This window comes from Mustela nivalis (genome assembly GCF_964662115.1).
Source record: "Mustela nivalis genome assembly, chromosome: 5".
In the NCBI taxonomy this organism is placed as follows: Eukaryota; Metazoa; Chordata; class Mammalia; order Carnivora; family Mustelidae; genus Mustela; species Mustela nivalis.
This window is the reverse complement of record NC_139024.1, coordinates 22,663,267-22,687,835: the sequence shown is the minus strand read 5'-3', so window position 1 is coordinate 22,687,835 and position 24,569 is coordinate 22,663,267. Positions and strand designations below refer to the sequence as shown.

Below are 24,569 nucleotides of genomic sequence, written 5' to 3'. Positions count from 1 at the left end.
CTGTGTCATAGTAAAAGGGACTGTCCACCAAGAAGATCTAACAATTGTAAATATTTATTCCCCTAACATGGAAGCACTCAAATATATAAAACAATTAATAACAAAAATAAAGGAATTAATTGTTAATAATACAATAATAGTAGGGGACTTTAACATCCCACTGACATCAACAGACAGATCATCTAAACCCAAAATCGTGCTCTGAAGACACAGTGGACCAGATGGACCTAACAGGTATATTTAGAATGTTCCATCCTTAAGCAGCAGAATACACTTTTTTTTCAATTCCAGAATAGATCACATACTAGGTCACAAATCAGGCCTCAACAAGTACAAAACGATTGGGATCATACCATGCATATTTTCTAACCATAATGCTATGAAACTAGAAAGAAAACAAGAAAAAATCTGGAAAGACCACAGATACATGGAGGTTAAACAACATGCTACTAAACAATGAATGGGTCTACCAGGAAATAAAGGAATGAATTAAAAAAAAAAAAAAAACCTACCTGGGAACAAATGAAAATGAAAACACAATGTTCCAAAACCTTTGGGATTCAGCAAAAGCAGTCCCAGGAGGAAAGTATATAGCAGCAATACAGGCCTACCTCACAAAGCAAGAAAAATCTCAAATAGCCTAACTTTACACCTAAAGAAGCTAGGGCAACAACAAGAAACCTTAAAGGCAGCAGAAGAAGGGACATAATGAACATTAAAGCAGAAATAAATGATACAGAAAGTGAAAAAATAATAGAACAGATCAATGAAACCAGAAGCTAGTTCTTTGAGAGGTTAGTAAAATTGATAAACCCTAGCCAGACTTCTCAAAAGAAAAGAGAAAGGACCCAAACAAAATCACAAATAAGAGAGGAGAAATAAAAGCCAACACCACAAAAATACAAACAATTATAAGAGAATATTATGGAAAACTATATGCCAACAAATTGGACAACCTAGAAAAAATGGATAAATTCCTATAAACATGTAAGCTACCAAAACTGAAACATTAAGAAATAGAAACTTGAACAGACCAATAACCAGCAAAGAAATTGAATCAGTAATAAAAATATCTCCCAACAAAAGTCCAGGGCCAGATGCCTTCATAGGTGAATTCTACCAAGCATTTAAAGAAGAATTAATACCTCTTCTCAAACTATTCCAAAACAGAAGTGGAAGGAAAACTTCCAGACTCATTCTACAAAGCCAGCATTATTCTGAAATCACAACCAGATAAAGACACCACTAAAAAAGAGAACTACAGGCCAATATCCCTGATGAACATGGGTGCAAAAATTCTCAATAAAATACTAGCAATTCGAATCCAGCAGTATGTTAAATGTATCACTCACCATGATCAAGTGGGATTTATCCCTGGACTGCAGGGGTGGCCGAATATTTGCAGATCAATCAACATGATACACCACATTAAAGAACAAAGGATAAGAACCATATGATCTTCCCAATAGATACAGAAAAAGCATTGACAAAGTACAACATCCATTCATGATAAAAACCCTCAACAGAGTAGGTTTAGAGGAAACAGACCCCAACATAATAAAAGTCATATATGAAAAACCTATAGCTAATATCATCCTCAATCAGGAAAACCAGAGAGCTTTTCCGTTATGGTTAGGAGCAAGACAGGAATGTCCACTTTCACCACTGTTATTTATCATAGTACTGGAAGTCCTAGCCTCAGCAGTCAGACAACATGAAGAAATAAAAGGCATTCAGATCAGCAATGAGGAATTCAAACTTTCACTATTTGCAGATGACATAATATGCTATATAAAAAAATCCAAAGATTCCATCAAAAAATTGCTACAACTGATACACAAGTTCAGTAAAGTCAGGATACTAAATCAGTGTACAGAAATCTGTTGCATTTCTATATATTAATAATGAAGCAGCAGAAAGAGAAATCAAGGAATCAGTCTCATTTACAATTGCACCCAAAACCATAAGATGCCTAGGAATAAACCTAACCAAAGAGGGAAAATATTCGTACTCTGAAAACTATAAAACACTGATGAAAAAAACTGAAGAAGACACAAAGAGGTGGAAAGACATTCCATGGCTGTGGATTGGAAGAACAAATATTGTTAAAATGTCTCTAATTCCCAAAGAATCTGCACATTTAATGCAATCTCTTAACAAAATACAAATAGCATTTTTCACAGAGCTAGAACAAACAATCCTACAATGTGTGTGGAACCACAAAAGACTCCGAAGAGCCAAAGCAATCTTGAAAAAGAAAAGCAAAGCTGGAGGTATCATGATTCTGGATCCAAGTTGTATTACAAAGCTACAGATATCAAAACAGTATGGTACTGGCACAAAAATAGACACATAGATCAATGGAACAGAATAGAAAACCCAGAAATTAACCCACAACTCTAAGGTCAGTTACTATTCAACAAAGCAGGCAAGAATATGCAATGGAAAAAAGACAGTCTCTTCAACAAATGGTGTTGGGAAGACTGGACCACTTTCTTACACTAAACCCAAAAATAAATTTAAAATGGATTAAAGACCTAAATGTGAGACAGGAAACCATTAAAATCCTAGAGGAGAACACAGGCAGTAACTTCTTTTTTTAAAGATTTTTATTTATTTATTTGATAGAGAGAGATCACAAGTAGGCAGAGAGGCAAACAGAGAGAGAGGGAGAAGCAGGCTCCCCGCTGAGTGGAGAGCCCAATGTGGGGCTCGATCCCAGGACCCTGAGATCATGACCTGAGCTGAAGGCAGAGGCTTAAACCACTGAGCCACCCAGGCACCCCTTTGACAACGGCTGTAACTTCTTCCTAGATACGTCTCCTGAGGCAGGAGAGACAAAAGTAAAAATAAACTATTGGGACCTCATTTTCCCTAAATGTGTCTGTGGGGAACCACAATGGATAGGTAACAGTAGCTCTCTAATAAACAAAGGCATTAAATCTCAGCCACTGCTTTCCTTGTACACACACACACACACACACACACACACTGAAAATTTCTAATCTTTATTCTGTCCTTGGGTGATCTAATTGATAACCAAATTTGTCTCTAGATCTAGCCTATCCCGCCTGCCTTAACACGGACCGATATTTCATTCTGATTGCTGAATAGCTTTGTCTCCAGTACCTCAAACTTGACATATCTAAAATAGAATTCATTGTTTTCCGATAGACTTGTATCTCCTTTTATATTATTTCTCATTTCCATGAATGCCATCGCCATCTCTTCACTTGCCCAAGTGAAAATTTTGGGAGCACTTTTTTATTCTTGCCTCTCCCCCATTTTCCCATTTCACATATCGAGTTGGTTCCTAAGTCCTTTCGATTTTATCTTCTCAGTATCTTTTATGTTCCTCTCATCTACTCCAGTCTTAATTCAAACCTATATTTTTCTCTGTCTTAATTGCTTCAGCAACCTCTTTGTCCCTCTGTTAATAATTTCTCCCCCACCAGTCCATCTATCTCATAGCCACCTGAATAATCTTGTCAGAACGTAAACATCATCATGTTATTTTCCTTTATATCCTTCATTAGCTCCCCATTGCCTGATCCTATGGAAGACAGACTCTCAATGTGATGTGCAAAGTCCTTTATGGTTTGGCCCTTACATTCCTTTTTAGCCATCTCTTACTGCTAGCATTTATTCACTGTGCTCCAGTCAAATTCATTAGGGTCTGTCATGTCCCTCAATGATTTTACATCCTATCTGACTAAATATTTCCAAATTTCATGTCCTGTTAAGCCTCTTGTTTGCTTGTTTTGGTCTCTGTCTTTCGTATCTTCCCTCAATGTCTGGTAAGGCTTGATTAAACAACTTAAATCTCAGAGTCAGGTACTGAAAAACTGATTGGAAACTCCAAATCCATACAATCCATTTATTTTATCATCTTTAGTATCTTTGTTAACTTGGACTAGTCCTATTCCCTTCATCAGGATATTCCCATCTCCACTTGGATATAATCTAGACTACCAGTGTTCTGAGAACTGGAATGTCCCTGCCTTGAGTCAGGTGCCACCCTCATCTATGCTGGGAGTCCCTCAATTCAGACAGAGACACTCTGTCATTCCCTTTTAGAAAAAATAAAACAAAAGTTCTAGTCTTATTCCCAGATAGGGATAAAGCAGTCTTCTGGCTTCATAGAAAGACAAAGAGAGTTTGGGCATACAATTTACTAACGTAAACTTTCACAACTGTTTTCTAGTGTTTGGCTCTATCTTAACTCTTACCTTACAGAGGTGCAGCTCTGTCCCAAGCCATTTGGAGGTTTTGCGGAGTAAACTTAAAAGTCACTTTTCTTCCTTGGGTTAGGAGACTGCCTTTTTTGCATTAGCTCATTCTATTACTATTTGCACATCTGCTTTCGATTTTTCCAGAGTTTTGTTGTTGTCCTTGCAGGTTGATACCTTTTTTTAAAAAAGTGTTTTAGTATTATTTTAGTGTGTTTCCAAGAGGGAGCAAATTAGTGTGTATGTCCACTCTGGCATATTTACCTAAACTCCTCTTTCAAAGCTGTAATTCTAAATTAGTTCTGGCTTTTCTTATTTCTCCATCAATCAGGAAGAGTTAGATAATATCTTTTGTATTCCCATGGCACTCTGTGTACGCTTTTGTTATGGAACTGATCCCATTCAGTCATATCTTATTTTTAACCTGTTTTCTCCCCTACCACATATTGTTAGGCAACCAATTTACAGAATTTTTTCATCTGGGAAAACTGAATCTTTATAACTCCCCATTTACCCTTCCACCATTCTGCTTTTTGTTAATATGAACTGGACTACTCCTGATACCACTTATAAGGGAATCATACATTATTTTGTCTTTTTGGTTGTGTATTTCACTTAGCATGATGTCCTTAGTGTTTATGTTTCAGTATGTTTCAAAATTTCTTTTTTCTTAAGGCTGAATTATATTCCATTATATGTATATACATTTTGTTTATCTATTGATGGATATTTGGGTGGCTTCCACCTTTTGTCTATTGTGAATGATGCCATTATGAGCATGGATGTACAGATATTTTCTCAATTCTGCTTTCTTCAGGATATCCTGAGAAATATCATTGTCTTTTAAGACTTTTTTGACATTTCTTGGGGCACCTGAGTGGTTCAGTGGGTTAAAGCCTCTGCCTTCAGCTCAAGTCATGATCTCAGGGCCCTGGGATCGAGCCCCACATTGGGCTTACTGCTCAGCCTGCTTCTCCCTCTCTCTCTGCGTGCCTCTCTGCCTACTTGTGATCTCTCTGTCAAATAAATAAATAAAATCTTAAAAAAAAAAAAAACTGGTTGGTCTAAAGCATTTAGCATCTCTTAAATATGTCTGAAGTTGTTACATTTTCAAGCCGCATGGCAGATTAGATGTTCAGAGAAACCTCCTCTGGTAAAGAACATAGAAATGCTGTATAGAATGTTAAAACAATTTTTGAAAAGCATGACTGAGTTGGAAGCGAAGGCTGTATGTAATGAGAAAACCCAGTACCACAGAGATAAATGAGCCCTAGAGCCCATTTTATCCCTGAGGACACCTTCTGTGATCCTTGATGGCCCAGAACCTGGGCATTAAGGAGGTATTTCTGCTTGCATGGGGCGAGGGACAAATTCTGATGGGCATACTCGTAAGTTTGGACACTGCAGTGTAAAAAGCTGGGATCCCCAAAGGAAAAAACCTATTAATGACAGGAAAATAACCTTCTCTTCAGAATGACACTGTTTGTTTCATCTTTGGCTTTGGATGAAGTGGACAAAAGAATCTTTCCTAATCACATGTGGGATTGGACTTGGAATTCATACTGCACCAAAAAACAAAACAAAACCTCAATATAAAAGCTATTGAATGGCGCGTTGAGTTTAGAGTGCCCTATGGACCTAGCAGAAACAAATAGAAATCTTCTCTGAAGAAAATTGCTTTAAATACTGGTTTTGAAGTATTTTCCTAGTTAAAGGTCCAAGTATACACATTCATTAGAAACTATTCTTGGGATCAATACATGTAGAAGGGAGAAGAAGGAAGCACTGTTAGGCAGAGAAGTCCAGCTTCAGCGAAGACCCAACTAAGATTTCACTACTACTATAGGGAGCTCTGGAGATGGGTGATCCTTCGTTGTTGACTTGACTTGGGACAAGAGGGTCAGGCATTTTTACCCTCATTGGATGTGGACTGCCCCTGGAAGGAGCCTTGACCTTAGATGAGACAGTATTCTCTAGACAAAGCAATCCCCGAAGAGGGCCAGCAGCCCAAGAGCCACTTTCTGGCAGCTTTCCCAGGAACTGGGAAGAGTTTACATTCCTGAAAGGGAATCCAGGCAGTGCATCATAATGTCCACCACAATGAGCAAAGAAAACTTGTAGGTGAATATAACAAACACTGACTTTATAAATCAAAGCAATATTGTCTAATTTATGTAGCTAAAATAAAAATAAAAATTTCAGAACCATAGTATTATAGGAGTCTGGAGGGGAGTGATGGGAATTAATGCCTTCTAGGATCTGTGTTCTGTAATTGAATACTATACAGAAGTGAAAATGAATACCATACAGCTTCATGTTCCAACATAAATACCAAGATATTTTGAATGAAAAAAGTACGGTTCCACTTAATAGAAAGTTTAAAAACCATCAAAACCAAACAATATATTGGTAAGGATGCATACAAATATGACTAAACTTAACAGGCATTAAAATGAGCAACACAAAAGTCAATGCAAGAAATGGGAAAGACACAGAGAGGGTTTCAACAGCACTATCACACTATTTCTTATTTTTTTTTTCTTTTTTTTTTTTAAGATTTTATTTATTTATTTGACAGAGAGAGATCACAAGTAGGCAAAGAGGCAGGCAGAGAAAGAGAGGGAGAAGCAGGCTCTCTGCTCAGCAGAGAGCCCGATGCGGGACTCGATCCCAGGACCCTGAGATCATGACCTGAGCCAAAGGCAGCAGTTTAACCCACTGAGCCACCCAGGCACCCTATCACACTATTTCTTAATCTAGGTATAGATATACAAAAGTTTGTTTTGTTATAATTCCTCTAACTATACGTGTATGTATTATGTATATGGTAAATTATTTTTTTTAACTCTATTAAGTTATTAAGAAGAAGGGGATCTGCTGGTCTTGGTGACCAGAACATACTAGAGTTGTCTCCTAAATTAGAATTCAGCTGTGCTAATCTGGATCTAGTCCATTCTACTGAGATTTAATCAGAAATAAGTTATCAGTTATATGATTGAGTCATCTCTATTTGATTTATCAATTTTGCCCTCAGTTAGGGGATGGGATTACTCTTTTACAGGCTTTTCAGATACAGAGATGAAATTTGAAGTTTGAAAATGATCCTAAATTCTGCAGCAAGTTTTTGTTAGATGAATTCAATATGTAATGTAATAGTTACCACAGTCAATATTCAATGCAACCTCTCTATCAATAAGTATAGAAGCCCTACTTTTTTCCTCACAAAATCTGTGTAATCTATAAGAACCAGAGACAGCAACTTTGAATTCAGCATGAGGATAGTGAGTTCTGTCTCTCTGGAGACCTATAGCAGAGCTTAGATGATTTGTTAAAGATAGTGTGAGAATAAGTTTGTGAAATTTCATTTAGAAAATAGATGGCCTCTAAGATGCTCTTAGGCTTTACCAAGATTACATGATTCTATGTATGATTCAGTGTTTCTTAAACGTCCCATTTTTTTCCAGAAGGCGTTTTCCTGATGACACTCCATTAGGGTAGTTTCTGTTTAGATAAATATAAACAGAGTCCTTAAGAGAGAATATTTTTCTCGAGCTCCATGGATTTTGGAGTGCAGGAAACTTGAGCTATGTGATTAGTAATTAGTTAGTGTCTCTGGACTTTGGCTTCTACATCTATAAAACAGGAAGATTGCAGCTGATCTAAATTTTAAATGGATATGTGAAATTTCCCTGTCAATTCTAGAACTCCCAAATATTTATGACTTATACAGATTTATGGTACCATGGACTTCTCAAACATTTTGAATATAGTCCCCATTGTTTCAAACTAAATAACTTGAAATACATCCTTTGTCACCCTCTTAATACTTTTTGGAGGAAAGTGTTAGATAATTTGTTTTTTAAGATATTATTTATTTATTTGACAGATAGAGCTCACAAGTAGGCAGAGAGGCAGGCAGAGAGAGAGAGGAAGAAGCGGACTCCCTGCCAAGCAGAGAGCCCAATGCAGGACTCGATCCCAGGACCCTGGAATCATGACCTGAGCTGAAGGCAGAGGCTTTTTTTAAAAAACCAGACTCTAGGGGTGCCTGGTGGCTCAGTTAAGTGTCTGCCTTCAGCTGAGGTCATTTCAGGATCCTGGAATCGAGGCCTGTATCAGGTTCCCTGATCAGTGAGGAGTCTGCTTCTGCCACTCCCTATCCCCATGCTCTCTCTTTCTCTCTCAAATAAAAAAAAAAAAAAAAAAAAAAAAAAATTCTATATCTCACTGTATTCTAAAGTTGCCTGAATTTGATTGTACCTTAACCTTCAGATTAGTTATTTATATGTCCCTGTATTTATGTCCCTTTAATTCAAATGTGTCATATTTTTCTAATTTTACAGTGCTGTGGTGTTTTCAATGACACTTAAATTCTTTTTATTTTATTATGTCATGTTAGTCACCATACAGTACATCATTAGTTTTTGATGTAGTGTTCCATGATTTGTTGTTTGCTTTTAATACCAAGTGCTCCATGCAGTAAGTGCCCTCCTTAATACCGATTACTGAGTTACCCATCCCCCATCCCTGTCCCCTCTAAAACCCTCAGTTTGTTTCTCAGAGTCCGTAGTCTCTCATGGTTCATCTTCCCCTCCGATTTCCCCCTTCTTTTTTCCCTTCCTTCTCCTAATTTCCTCCATGCTATTCCTTGTGTTCCACAAATAAGTGAAAAAATACGATAATTGACTTTCTCTGCTTGACTTACTTCACTTAGCATAATCTCCAGTCCCATCCATGTTGATGTATAAGTTCAGTGTTCATTTCTGATGGTTAAGTAGTATTCTGTTGTGTATATGGACCACATCTTCTTTATCCATTTGTCTGTTGAAGGGCATCTCTTCTCTTTCCACTGGCTATTGTGGACATTGCTGGATGAACACTGGGGTGCAGTGTCCTTTCTTTTCACTAAATCTGTGTCTTTGGGGGTAAACACCAGTAGTGCATTTGCTGGGTTATAGGGTAGCTCTATTTTTAACTTTTTGAGGAAACTCCCCACTATTTTCCAAAGTTGCTATACCAACTTGCATTCCCACCAATAGTATAAGAGGGCTCCCCTTTCTCCACAACCTCTCCAACATTTGTTGTTTCTTGCCTTGTCAAGTTTTGCCATTCTAACTGGTGTGAGGTGGTATCTCATTGTAGTTTTGATTTGTATTTCCATGATGGCAAATGATGATGAACGTTTTTTCATGTGTCTGTTAGCCATTTGTGTGTGTTCTTTTGAGAAGTGTCTGTTCATGCCTTCTGCCCATTTTTTGACTTGATTATTTGTTTTTGGGGTTTGAATTTGAGAAGTTCTTTATAGATCTTGGATATCAACCCTGTTTGTAGTGTCATTTGCAAATATCTTCTCCCTTTCTGTGTGTTGTGTCTTTGTTTTGTTGACTGTTTCCTTTGTTGTGCAGAAGCTTTTTATCTTGATGAAGTCCTAGAAGTTCCTTTTTGTTTCTGTCTCCCTTGTCTTTGGAGATGAATGACACTTTATTTCCACAGCATTATTCTTTCATTTTTAATATAAACTATTGAGGAAATAGTTTATAATATTTTAGGAAAAAATGCTAGTATTTGTGTCAGAAACTAATACAAATACATATAAATTAAATGAATATGAGTCAAAGGCATGATTTTAGTTTTATTCTCCCATTTGATTTTGCTGGGGCATTTTTAATCATTTTAAATTATTGCATACAGGGTAGCACATTAACAATTTCCTATTCAATTTATTAAGCTTAATAAATTACTAAAGGTAAGTTATAGGGGGAAAATAAATCAAGGTAGGGTTATGTAATTGTTTCACATCAAGTAGGAAACTCTAAATTGCAAATAACTTTATCATGTCCTCTAAATAGCATAAACCTTAGGTATCTGTTGTTATGTCCTTGTCACTATTCCTGTGTTTCATTCACTGTGAAACAAAGGTGTAAGTTGCAGTCAGTATATTAGTTTGCTAGGGCTTCCAAAACAAATACCACAGACTGGGTGGCTTAAGCAACAGAAAATTTATTTCTCACAGTTCTGGATGCTACAAGTCCAAGCTCAAGATGTCAGTAGATTTGGTTTTTTCTAAGGACTCTCTCCTTGGCTTGCAGATGGTTGTCTTCCCACTGTGTCTTCACTTGATCTTTTCCGGATCCCTGGCACATCCCTGGTACCTAATTTGTATGTCCAAATTTCCTCTTTTTCCAAGGACACCAGTTAGATTGGATTAGAGCCCATCCTAAGAGTCTTGTTTAAACTTAATAACCTTTTTAACGCCCTATCTCTAAACATAGTCTAAAATATTGGAAGTTAGAGTGTCAACATACGAATTTTGGGGGAATAATGAATTCAGTCAGTGAAATTGTATGTAATGTACTTTCCTGCCACAGAAGTTTTCAAGAATGAAAAGTTTTGATTCTGTGCAAATGAATGATGGGTACAGTTGTTTGCACTGTGACTTTTGGCAAGTTAGCTCACAGTATGGTTGACAGGACACAGTTTATGAGTCTTGGGTCATTTTAAGCCAGATAATTGCAAAAGGACATCCTAATTTGAATAAAATTTCTGTCTTTTGCTGGTTTCTCTTCTTCTACTTGTTCTTTTAGTATGAAGCCTTTGGAACTGTCTCCAGTTCTTACATTATACCATCAGTGGTCTCTTCCTTTTCAAAATCAGTTGCCTTTTTTTTTTTTTTTAATCTAAACTACTCCCTCCTTGTTACAGCCTTCTTTCTCTATTTCTTTTCTTGTTTTGATTTTTTTTTAAGATTTTATTTATTCGAGAGAGAGCATGAGAGGGGTGAGGGTCAGAGAGAGAAGCAGACTCCCCTCTGAGCAGGAAGGGAAGCCTGATGAGAGACTTGATCCCAGGACTTGAGGATCATGACCTGGGCTGAAGGCAGTTGCTTAACCAACTGAGCTACCAGGTGCCCCTCTTCTCTTTATTTCTGACATCGCACTTTTATGGTTCTTTTCTGTCACAGGTTTCTCTTTCTCGTTTTCCTTCCTCACCTGAAATCTTTTCTATTTATACTCTTCCTTTTAGGTGACTTCTATTCTCTGTGGTTTTCTATACCATCCATATGCTGAAAATGCCATTCTTTGTATTTCTATACTAGTTCTCTCCTCCAAGCTTTAGACTCTTCTAACAAACTACCTATTTCATAATTTAACTCGGATGTCTCACACTTAGACTGGTGTTTGACACATGTCAGTACTATGTGAGTAGTCATGGTCTTTGTTTTTTGTTTCGGTTTTTTTAAATTTATTTATTTGACAGAGATCACAAGTAGGCAGAGGCAGGCAGAGAGAGAGGAGGAAGCAGACTCCCCACTGAGCAGAGAGCCCGATGCAGGACTCGATCCCAGGACACTGGGTTCATGACCTGAGCAGAGGCTTTAACCCACTGAGCCATCCAGGCGCCCCAGTCCTTGTTTTTTTTAATGAAAGACACTATCATCTACCCACTTATTTAAGCTGGAAAACTTGGTTTCTTCCTTTTCTTCTCCTCTTAATCTTCAAGATGCATCTTGCTTCTGTACACTCTCTTCATCTCCATTGTCACCACCCTAATCCAAATGCAGCATCATCTCACACCTGACTAACTGCAAATGTCCCCAAACTGTGGGCTATTAAATATAGTGCTTAAGAACCCACGCTCTGGAATTGAACTGGCTAGTTTTAATTCCTGTTTCCACCACTTGCAAGTTGTAATACCTTGAGTAACCTCCCTGCCTCTATTTCTTCATTTACAAAATGAGAATAATAATAATAGTAATAATAATAATAATAATAACAGAGCAGTGTGGGAAACAGAGAGTACCCTATTCCTAGAACCTATTGTAGTATCTCTGTCTCCTAATGCTGTCTCCCTAACAGTCCTATGGGATTATGCAGAGATGATGGCACAGTCAGCCACTAGCCAGAGAGACACTGGTTTTTAAAAAGGACTATTTTGGAACAATTGTTTCCCTCAAGAACAAGTAAAAATGGTTTTCAGTACAATATTTGTGACAGAGGTTTTTGGGGGTGGGGGGGTATTTCTTTTTGTAGTGGCTCCTTAGCTGCATCCCACAAAGATGTCTTAATTTTATGTATTGTATAGAGAAATGGATTATATCCCTGTTTGTTTACAAGCTGTGAGTAATGGTTCTAGTTATAACTTGAATTTCCCTAAGCTTTACTAGGCTGTTGATGCAAATGAGCCCCACATTTCATAGACTTTTGCCCCCACTTGCAAATCCTCTGAAGTGCTCCACAGGATTTTTTGAGGTCTTTTCAATGACCTATAGCTAGGCTCCACACCAGATTGGTCAGAATCCTTGGAGGTTGGGGCTTAGCACCTCTCTACTCTGAGAAATTTTTTCTCTAGAAATTTCTGTCATACATGTTTGTGAATATGTATGTCCCTTCCAGCTGCTCCCTTTCTTGCTGAATGGTACTAACAATGCACCAGAGCCCTCAAAACATCAAAACTGTTGTTAGTGATCTCTAGCAATTTTCCTCTTGATTGGAATATACCGTTCTACACAAGGCAGGACAGCTAATGTCCCAACCTTTTATAGAGATATTGGTGAAATATTTCTCAGTTTTTTACGTATAGTCCTGCCCCTTCCCCACACCCACGTTTGAGTCCACGAGACCGGGTTAGAGGTGAATTAGAATGACCATGTCTGTGCTTTACTCAAAATTACTCCTCCCTTCCTCCATCAAGTAAGGCTTTGACTTTGGATCAAGCTCTCTGTACTTCTTTCATCTTCCTTCAGAGTGAGTTTTTCTCCTAGAATGCCACAGTTCTATATGGGTATAAACTTCTGCTGGGTGTATGCACTTGTTTGTAACTTAGACTAGATTGTAAGGGTTACGCTAGAACGTTTATTACCGTGACAGCCACTGAGCATCATGGTGTGTCTTCTCTCATTTCTATACTGTTTTCCTTTCTTTTTCTTCACCTACCTGTGGGTTGTTACTCTGGTTATCCTCGCTTTAAGATGTGTTTACACATTTAAATAAATTTTAGTTCTAATTTTTAACTTACTGGCATCTTCTAAGTAGTCATTTACATTAAAAACTTCAAATTTGAATTTGTTTTTTAACTGGTACAAAATTTAGTTTCTGAAATAAATACTTTACCTCTTTGGTAAAGAGGAAGAAGAGTCCTCCCCAAGGACCTCAGGGTACAGTGAGTTATGGCAAAACTTCATTCTTTTTATTAGAGAAACTCACCAAGAGCCAAAAACTGAGATATCTTGAGTAATTCCAAGGTTCTTGGGATAGCTTCAGCCACACACCCTCTCTCTGAAGATGTACAGTCATGTTCAGAACTTCTGTACTTTGGGATCCTACCTCTATTTCATTGTGAGCCAGCTGTGACTAACTTTGCTTTCTTATTTTTTGAGGGAATGGCAACTTAGATAGATGCAGTCTCCCATGGGGAGCACACAGTATCTGAGCAGCAACAACCCAGAGGGATGGAGACATGGTTAGTAAATGGTAGCTGATACTAATAACAACAGCCAAAAAGTATTGCTTCTCAAGAGCAAAAAGCATCAAATATTCTAGCAAAGCCTCCTAGGCTATTTAATTTTTATTTATTTTATTAAAAATTTATTTACTTATTTTATAGGCAGAGAGTATGTGTGAGCTTGGGAAGGGACAGAAGGGGAAGGAGGGGGCAGGAATCTCAAGCAGACTTCCTGCTGCGCATGGAGCCCAGCTCAGGGCTCTGTCTCACGACCCCGAGATCCTGACCTGAGCCAAACTCAGGAGTCATTTGCTTAACTAAGCCACCCAGGTGCCCCTTTTCTAAAGTACTTAAATTACGGAAAGGACAGTAAGTGATTTGGGGGAAATTAGATAGGATATTGCCTGCTAAAATGGTTAAAAGAGCTCTCCTAAAAAATAAAACATAAAAATTAAATAAAACCAGAATGACAAAGCTATTTTAGATTCTTCAGATTGAGAACCATTCTAAACTATGATTAGAATGCCGGTGCATTGGGGCACCTGGGTGGCTCAGTTGGTTAAGTATCCAACTCTTGATCTCGGCTCAGTTCTTAATCTTACCACCTGAGTTTGAGTCCCACACTGGGTTCCATGCAGGGTCTAGAGCCTACTTAAAAAAAAAAAAAACAAAAAAACTGGCACATTAAGTGGAGTCGTGTCATACTCAGTGATTAGATTCAGAGATTGATATATCCAAATTACCCTTGAAAATCCCTTAGGAAGCCAGTACATTGGAATTCAAGAATCTGTCTTTAAGAATTGGATTATATGGGTGGCTTGTGTTTCAAAGCTATGTTGCCTTTTAGAATATGTACCTTCCCTGAGAACCCTAGAGTCACACTGTTTGTAGAGAGGTGCTTGGATGACAAGAGGTATATGAACTTATGATCAACTGAGTAACCAGCAGATTCACCCCACCCATATAATTAATACTCACTCCAGAGCATATGCTCACTGAAAATCAGACAGAATTATCCATACTATTTATACAGTAAATAATAATTTTTCTCTCTTGTACTGGTGAGCTTATTATAGTTGAATTTGTGATAATTAACCTCATAAATAACACCACAGTATATGATAATGTATTATGTTATGTTTCACCTAAATTTTTGTCTAATATTTTTGTCATTTAAATAGGAAAGAATGATGCTATACTCTACTATTCCTTTATTTTCTACAGATAATGGATTCTGAATTAATGCATAGTATAGTAGGAAGCTATCATAAACCTCCAGAAAGAGTGTTTATTCCATCATTTACCCAGAATGATGCAACATCTCAGACTCACCACTCCACAAACTTAGAAGCCACCACTCCTAAAATGCTTCATAGTCCAAACAGCCAAGGTAATTCTAATATGAAGTCACATTTAAAATTAGAGGAATGATATGAAATATGTTATATAAAACTTTACATTTTTATGTAGAAAAAAGTATGATTGTTTAATCTTAATAAAACTATTAGTTTTGACTCTGATGCTTAAAGTTTTTATAAACATCGATAAGTTATTTAACATTTTTTCCCCAAAGATATTATTTATTTATTTGTTAGAGAGAGGCGGAGAGAGAGAGCACAAGCACAGGCAGGCGGAGTGGTAGGCAGAGTCAGAGAGAGAGGCAGGCTCCCTGCCAAGCAAGGAGCCCGATGTGGGACTCAGTCCCAGGATGCTGGGATCATGACCTGAGCCGAAGGCAGCCGCTCAACCAACTGAGCCACCCAGGCGTCCCAAGTTATTTAACATTTTTTATTTTGGCTTCTTCAGATGTAAGATAGAAATTAACCAGCTAGACACATAATTACAATTTTATCCTAAAAAATCATGAGAAAATAGGAAAATACTCTTTGAGGAATCAAAGGTCCGATTTGGAATCTTTCTAAACTAGATGATTAGAATATTGGTGAATTAAGTAAAGTTATATCTTATTCAAGGATTAAATTCAGAAATTGCCTATTTTTAAAATTATGCTTGACATTGGAGTAACTATGAAATAAAAGTATTGTAACTTTTTTTATTACAAGTAGGCAGAGAGGCAGGCAGAGAGACGGGGTGGGGGGAAGCAGGCTCCCTGCTGAGCAGAGAGCCCGATGCGGGGCTTGATCCCAGGACCCTGAGATCATGACCTGAGCCGAAAGCAGAGGCTTAACCCACTGAGCCACCCAGGCGCCCCAAAAGTATTGTAACTTTTAAAATAAAAACTTAGTAGGATATCAGAATTGAATTAGGAAAACATACCTATGCCATATGAATTACCTTCTAAAACGCTCGTTATCATCTTTTTTAAAAATACTCTCTAATAATGGTTACCATTAATAAATAGACTAGCTTTGTGGAGGAAAAAAACACAAGAAATATTCCAAATCAGCAAATTAGGTATTGCATATCTGAAAAGCAATAAATATAATTTCTTTATCTCATTTGTTATAAAAACAAAAAAAACAAAAAAACCCAAAACCCAAAAAGAACCAAATGGTAATCTCTAGCAAACATCTTTCTCATTGGATATGAACTACAGGCATACCTTGGATATATTGTAGGTTTGATTCCAGGCCACCACAATAAAGCGAATATATCACAATAAAGTGAGTCAAATGAATTTTTTGGTTTCCCAGTGCATATAAAGGTTACATTTAGACTATACTATAGTCCATTAATTGTGCAATAGCACTGTGTCTAAAAAAACAAAGTACTATATATCTTAACTAAAAAATACTTTATTGCTAAAAAATGCTAAGCATCATCTGATCTTTCAATGAGTCCTAATCACTGATCACAGATTGCCATAACAAATATAATAATAATGAAAAGTTTGAAACATTACCAAAATGTAACACAGAGACATGCATGCAATGAGCAAATGCTATTGGGAAAATTGTGCTAGTAGATTTACTCAACATATGGTTGCCACAAACCATTGTTCAATTTGTAAAAAATATATTATCTATGAAATTCAGTAAGGTAAAGCATAATAAAACAAGGTAGGCTGGCATATGAAAATTAATCTATAACATTTACTTATATTCCATTCCACTCCAGTTTTATAGTTTGAAGTTATAACTGAATAGAAAGTTATTTGAAAATTTTATAACTCTGAACATACCCGAACCATGATGATATTAATATAGCTGAATAAAAATCACAGTTGTACATGTGTACCACTTAAAATCTTTCAAGCCTGACGTGATTTAATCTACTAGGTTATAATTTTTTTTTCTGATGGAAGAAATTGTTATAACTCATATATTCTGATTATTAATACTCTTAGACAAAGAAACAATAAATGTTTGTGATTTAACTAAAATTGGACATATCAAGAACTGAGAAAAACCTTTAACATTAAACCTAAATTTCCATGTTAATTAGTGACACAGCATCTTAAGTTTCTTTATCCGTACTCAGGCTCTTATGCCTCCTAGACTGTATATTATTTGATGATATTTATTTTATTGAATTAAATTTTGATTATTAGCTATCTCAAACCTAAAAAATTACTAAATACAATAATAAATATATTGTTTTTAGAAGATATGTTAGAAAAAAACTTCTCTTTTTAGAGTTTTAGTGGGGTTTTTTGAGAAATATATATTGCTTGTATGTTTTTCTGGCTCACTAACAAAAATACTGTTCAGTTTTATTGCTACTGTATAAGTGTTCAGAAATTTTCACTAAAGTAACAAGCAAATTTTTCTCAACAGCTCTTATTTTAGCCTTAAAAACTCTTCAGGAAAAGATTCATCGTTTAGAGTTGGAGAGAACACAGGCTGAGGATAATCTAAACATTCTATCCAGAGAAGCAGCACAGTATAAAAAGGCCTTGGAGAAAGAAACAAATGAAAGAATTCTGGCACACCAGGAACTGATAAAACAGAAAAAAGGTAAGGAAATTCAATAGTTCTCAGAAACAAGGAGTTATCAAAATTTACAACTTGAAAATAAAAAGCCCAGTCTCAGATTTACTCAGATATCTTTGTTCTTATATATATTCAAACCTTGAGGCCTTGTTCACAGACAATGTGATATTTGCATTAAATAGATATCACTTTGAGCTTCTATTGTTTATTATCCCAGTTCATAAATTCTTGAGATTAAAAGACAAATTAAGTTTTTAGACAGATTGTGAAATTAGGCTATTTTCAGAATACCAACAAAATCTAGTTTTACCTATAATATAATTGAAATACTTCACATATTCAGTCAATACTGGTTTTTAAAATTTGAAAATAGAAAGCAACACTAATAATTAGACAATACAGAAAACATAAAAATACATTAAAATTTTTGTTAACTTGAAAGATTAATTAGAAGAAATGGACAGGTAAGTAGAACTTTCTGTGGAAATTGTGAAAAAGACATCTGGACCTAAGTTTTTAGAGATTTAGAATATTAGTTCTTTGTATAATTTTTACTTCATAATGTATGGCTTTCTTTTTCCTTGTACTACATTCACTTTCATAAATAATGTTCAAGTTTGTATTTCAAGTTACAAATAGAGTGAAGAAATTAGAAAATTTTTTCTAAGGTAATTGGACAAAAGTAGAATAAAGAGCTGAGGAAAGTAAAAAATTAAAGGATTAGAAAGATGTTGCTTACTTCTTAGGAAATAACCATGCTGTCAGTAGTCAAGTCTTTTTCTTTTCCTGAAAGATAAAAATTTATTGATAGGAAAGAGACTTTAGGTCCTCTATTTTTCTAGATAATGTCATTTCCCAGGAACAGCCAGGATTTTTATCATTCCACAAGTCACTGACATCTTACTCTTTCAGAAGTTTGCCCTGCGGGCCTTTTAGGGGAAGACAATGTAAAACTAGTATTATGTAGTTAATGAGATAGTCACAAAATAAATGCCCACAACACTTACAGTCAGTATTTAGAACTAAAGAGTCCTTGAGCTTTTAGTTCTTGATTGAATTTATATAATATATTTCTGTGACTACCAAATCTCTGATCTATATGATAACCCAGACATTATTACTTTTTCTTTTTCACAGATATTACTATACAATTAAACTCAGCTCAGTCTCGCTGTACTCTTCTAGAGAAACAACTAGAATATACGAAGAGAATGGTTCTCAATGTAGAACGAGAGAAGAATATGATCCTAGAACAACAGGTAAACACATTTTCTATAGGAATATAATATCATTTAATGTGTTTTTGAAGAATATTTAATGTCATGAGAAAATTGTATTATAATCTTAATTAGGATAGAAAGCTATATTGAGGAGATTTCCACTTACAGTGAAGCAGAGTGGGTCATTTGGACAAGCTTTCTGTAGAAGAAAACATGAAAAACTGGACAGGATATTAAAGAGGAAGGAAGGAAGGAAAAAAGAGAGGAAAGGAAGAAAGAGAGACAGGAAGGGAGGATTAAAAGGGGAAAATACTTAAAGGCATTGGAGAGTTAATGAAGTCATGAAAATCACCAATTCAAAATCTATGTGTATGCTTAAATCCAAAGAGTTTGGCCTCCAGAGAATGTGATTTCAGGCCTCATCCTTCTTAGGGAATTTCTGATTCCAGAAGAGTCCATTGAGAGACTAAATAATGCGCTTTTTTTTTTTTAATATTTTTATTTATTTTTTGAAAGAGAGCAGAGAAAGAGAGAGCTCGCACATGAAATGGGGAGGGGCAAAGGGAGAGGGCGGAAAAGACACCCCGCTGAGCAGGGAGCCTGAGGCTGGGCTTGATCCCAGTATCCTGAGATCATGACCTGAGTGGAAGACTTAGCTGACTGAGCCACCCAGGTCCCCCTAAATAATGCTTTTAAAGCTATAGGGCTTAAGCAATTGAAGTTAGATTCCAGGGCCTATCAAGAGTAGGAACTCTGATAATTTTCCTATGCTCTGAATTCTTTGTAAAGGTGAACAAGAAAGAAAACAACCCAAATTACAACTCTCAGAGTAATCTGGAAAATCTTGTTCCCTGAAATAGAATTAATGTGATCGTGGATAGCTAATGTTCCTGGGGACCTCAAATTATTCCTACGAACATTTAACACAGGAATAACTTTTGATCAGATATAACGATGCAGCTGGAGTTAAGACCCTATGAAAATTGTTTTCGTTAGTGTTTTATAGTTTTCAGAGTATAGTTCTTTCACCTGTTTGTTTATTCCTAGGTATCTTATTATTTTTGGTACACTGGTAAATGGCATTTATTCCTTTATTTCTCTTTGTGTTACTGCTTCATTATTGGTGTACAGAAATGTAATGGATACATGGGTGGCTCAGTCAGTTGAGTGTTCAACTCTTGATCTCAAGAGTTGTGAGTTCAAGCCCCATATGGGGCTTCACATTGGGTATATAGCCTACTTAAATAAAAACATTTTTTTAAAAGAAAGAAATGCAATCAATTTCTGTACATTGATTTTATATCCTGCGACTTAACTGAATTCATTTATCAGTTCTAGCAGTTTTTCAGTAGAGTCTTTAAGGTTTTCTATATACAGTATCATGTCATCTATAAATAGTGAAACTTTTACTTCTTCCTTGTTGGAACACTGATGAAAGAAATTGAAGAAGACACAAAGAAATGGAAAAACGTTCCACGTTCATGGATTGGAAGAACAAATATTGTTAAAATGTCTATACTACCCAAGCAATTAACACATTTAATCTCTTAACAAAATACAAACAGCATATTTCACAAAGCTAGAACAAACAATCCTACAATGTGTATGGAACCAAAAAGACCCCAAATAGCCAACGCATCTTAAAAGAAAAGCAAGCCTGGAGGCATCACAATTCTGGATTTAAGTTGTATTACAGAGCTATAGGGATCAAAACAGTATGGTACTGACACAAAAATAGACATGTGTCAATGGAACAGATTAGGAAAACCCAGAAACAAACCCACAACTATATGGTCAATTAATCTAAAAACAAACTGGGAAAGACTATTTAATGGAAAAAAGACAGCCTCTTCAACAAACAGTGTTGAGAAAACTGGACAGCAACATACAAAAAAAAATGAAACTGGACCATTTTCTTATACCATACACAAAAATAAATTCAAAATGGATTAAAGACCTATGTTTGAGACAGGAAACCATTAAAATCCTAGAGAAGAACACAGGCAATAACCTCTTTGACATTGACTATAGCAACTTCTTTCTAGTTATGTCTCCTGAGGCAGGAGAGACAAAAGCAAAAATAAACCACTGGGACTTCATGAAAATAAAAAACTTCATGGCAAAGGAAACAATCAACAAAACTAAAAAGCAACCTACGGAATGGGAGAAGATATTTCCAAATGACATACCTGATAAAGGGTTAGTATCCAAAATAATATAAAGAACTTACAAAATTCAACACCCCCAAAACAAATAATCCAATTGAAACATGGGTAGAAGACACGAATAGACGTTTTTCTGAAGAAGACATCTTGATGGCCAACAGACATATGAAAAAATACTCAACATCACTGATCATCAGGGATATAGAAATCAAAACCACAATGAGCTATCACCTCATACCTGTCAAAATGGCTAAAGTCAACAACATAAGAAACAACAGGTGTTGGCAAGGATGGGGATGGTGAGAAAGGGGACCCTTTGTGCACTGTTGGTGGGAATGCAAATTGGTGCAGTCACCATGGAAATCAGTATAGAAGTTTCTCAAAAAGTCAAAAATAGAGGTATCCTGCGATCCAGCAATCACACTACTAGGTATTTACCCAAAGGATACAAAAAGGTTAATTCAAAGGGATACATGCACCCTGATGTTTATAGCAACATTATCTACAATAGCCAACCTGTGTGAAATAGCTCAAGTGTCCATTGACTGATGAATGGATAAAATGAATGTGGACCGTTACTTGGCTATAAAAAAGAATAAAGTCTTGCCATTTTTGATGACATGGATGGAACTAGAGAGTATAATGCTAAGCATAATAAATCAGTCAGAGAAAGACAAATACCATATGATTTCACTCATATGCAGAATTTAAGAGACAAATAAGCAAAGGAGAAAAAGAGAGAGAGAAATCAAGAAACAGACTCTTAACTATAGGGAACAAACTGATGGTTACCAGAAGGAAGGTAGGTGGGGGGATGGGTTCAATAGGCGTTGGGGATTAAGGAGCACATTTGTTTGTGATGACCACCAAGTGATGCCTGGAACTGTTGAATCACTGTTGTACACTTGAAATTAATAGAACATTGTATATTAGCTGGAATTTAAGTAAGTTTTACTTAAAGAAAAAAAGACACTATGAAAAGAAATAACATACATAACAGACTATATAAGCACTCTTACAAGTTATTTCCAGCTTGGTGCTAGCTCTAAAAGACACAGACTTTAAAATAATTATGCTTGGGGCACTCAGGTGGGTCAGTCAGTTAAGTGTCCAACTCTTCGTTTCAGCTCAGGTCATGATCTCAGTGTTATGAGATCTATCCCTGTATGGGCTCTGCACTCAGCATGGAGTCTGCTTGAGATTCTCTCCCTCTCCCACCCCCTCCACCCCTTTCACTCATTCTTTGGTTCTCTCTCTCTCAAATAAATAAATAAATAAAATCTTTAAAAATATAATAATTATGAAGGGCACCTAGGTGGCTCAGTGGGTTAAGCTGCTGCCTTCGGCTCAGGTCATGATCTCGGGGTCCTGGGATCGAGGCCCACATCGGGCTCTCTGCTCAGCAGGGAGCCTGCTTCCCTCTCTCTCTCTCTCTCTCTCTGCCTGCCTCTCTGTCTACTTGTGATCTCTCTCTGTCAAATAAATAAATAAAATCTTTTAAAAATATATATATAATAATTATGCTTGTTATAATTAAGGAGATAAAAGACAGGATTGACATTTTCAGGAAAGCATTGGAAACCAAAAAGGCAGAGCAGATTTGAAAGAGAACCAAATAAAAATTATGGTACTGAAAAATACAGTATATGAAATCTAGAACTGAATGGATGGATCTAACAGTAGATTGGAAGAGATAATTAGTGAACTGGAAGGCAAAATCATCCACATGAACAAAGAGGTGAAATGAAAGTAAATTGAGAAGAGAGAGCAAGAGGCATAAGTTAGAGTGAGAAGGTCAAACTTAAGTGTAATTGGAGTTCCACCAGGAAAGGAGAGAAAATGACACAGAAGCACTATTTGAAGAGATAGTGACTGAGAATTTTCCAAAATGGATTAAAAAAAAAAATCACACCACAGATTCAAGAAAACCAATCCCACAAAAATCTATAAAACTAAGTCAGGATGAATGAAAAGAAATATATACCTAGGTACCTCATAATGGATAATAAGACAAGCATAAAATCTTAAAAGCTGGTGGGGGGAAAAGATTACATTTAAAGGGACAAGAATTAAAGTGACAATTGACTTCTCAAAGTACTGAATTCATAAGGCAATGGACTCTGATACAGTTAAGTAGTAAAAGGAAATACCTACCAATCTAAAAGTCCTAAATCTGGGAAAGATATCTTTTAGAAATAAAGATGAGGGGCATCGGGGTGGCTCAGTCAGTTAAGCATCTGCCTTTAACTCAAGTCACTGAGCCCTATGACAGGCTCCCTGCTCAGTGGGGAGACTGCTTCTCCTTCTCCCTCTGCGCCCCCGCCCCTGTTCTCTCTCACATATGTGCACTCACTCTCTCTCAAATAAATAAAATCTTAAAAAAAGAAAGAAAGATGGGGCGCCTGGGTGGCTCAGCGGGTTAAGCCGCTGCCTTCGGCTCAGGTCATGATCTCAGGGTCCTGGGATCGAGTCCCGCATCGGGCTCTCTGCTCAGCAGGGAGCCTGCTTCCTCCTCTCTCTCTCTGCCTGCCTCTTTGCCTACTTGTGATTTCTCTCTGTCAAATAAATAAATAAAAATCTTTAAAAAAAAAAAAAAAAGAAAGAAAGATGAAATAAAGACATTTAAAGACTCACAAAGACCAAGATTATCTGTTAACAGGAGATCTGTTCCAAAGGAAACACTAAAGGACATTATTCAGACAAAAGGAAAAGTATCTTAGATGGAAGGTCAGAGATGCAGGAAAGAAATACGGGCAGCACAAATGGGGTGTTCGTGTATGTAGGTGTATGTAAATCTAAGTGAATATTGTATAAAACAATAATGTTTTATGTGGCTTAAAGATATATAAAGGATTAAAATTAATGAGGACAGCAGCTTATAAATTAGGAAGGGGTAAATGTAGTTTAAAGTGTTGTAAGGTTTGGGGGCACCTGGCTGGTGCAGTTAGAAGAACACACAACTCTTGGTTCTGAGTTCAAGCCATATGTTGGGTTTTGAGATCACTTAAAAATAAATTAAAAAATGAAAAAAATACTAAGTATTGTAAGGTTTTTTCATTGTTTTGGAAATGGGTAACAGTACCAATCAGTACTGGATTTTAATGGGTCAAGTATTTGATAGGTTTTTTTTCCAGGAACTGTAGAAGTTGACTCTAAGATTTATAGGGAAAAGCAAAGGTCCAAGAATAGCAAAACTATTCTGAAGAATAAGGTCCTGCTCTACTACAGATTGAAACAAATTGTAACTCTAACAAAATTAATATATTTGTATGGATAGACAAAGAAGAATAAACAAACAGAATATACTCAGAAACAAACTCACATGGAAAAAATACAGCAAGAATGCCATTTGCAGGGCGCCTGGGTGGCTCAGTGGGTTAAGCCGCTGCCTTCGGCTCAGGTCATGATCTCAGGGTCCTGGGATCGAGTCCCGCATCGGGCTCTCTGCTCAGCAGGGAGCCTGCTTCCTCCTCTCTCTCTCTGCCTGCCTCTTTGCCTACTTGTGATTTCTCTCTGTCAAATAAATAAATAAAAATCTTTAAAAAAAAAAAAAAAAGAAAGAAAGATGAAATAAAGACATTTAAAGACTCACAAAGACCAAGATTATCTGTTAACAGGAGA

The 24,569-nt window shown here is 36.5% G+C and overlaps 1 protein-coding gene across 18 annotated transcripts in view; it reads left to right on the top strand.

Annotated features, from left to right (window-relative positions):
* Positions 1-24,569, top strand: part of CEP57L1 (centrosomal protein 57 like 1) — a 73,933-nt gene that overhangs the window by 32,432 nt on the left and 16,932 nt on the right. For 7 of the 18 annotated variants that reach the window (XM_082732039.1, XM_082732043.1, XM_082732044.1 and 4 more), the window contains 4 exons: positions 13,606-13,688; positions 14,895-15,060; positions 17,408-17,587; positions 18,701-18,822. In XM_082732039.1, coding sequence (XP_082588165.1) covers positions 13,686-13,688; positions 14,895-15,060; positions 17,408-17,587; positions 18,701-18,822 — 471 coding nt within the window. In that variant the 5' untranslated portion in view covers positions 13,606-13,685. The remainder of the gene's footprint in view (positions 1-13,605; positions 13,689-14,894; positions 15,061-17,407; positions 17,588-18,700; positions 18,823-24,569) is intronic. The other 11 variants (XM_082732029.1, XM_082732038.1, XM_082732045.1 and 8 more) reach the window with 2 other exon arrangements.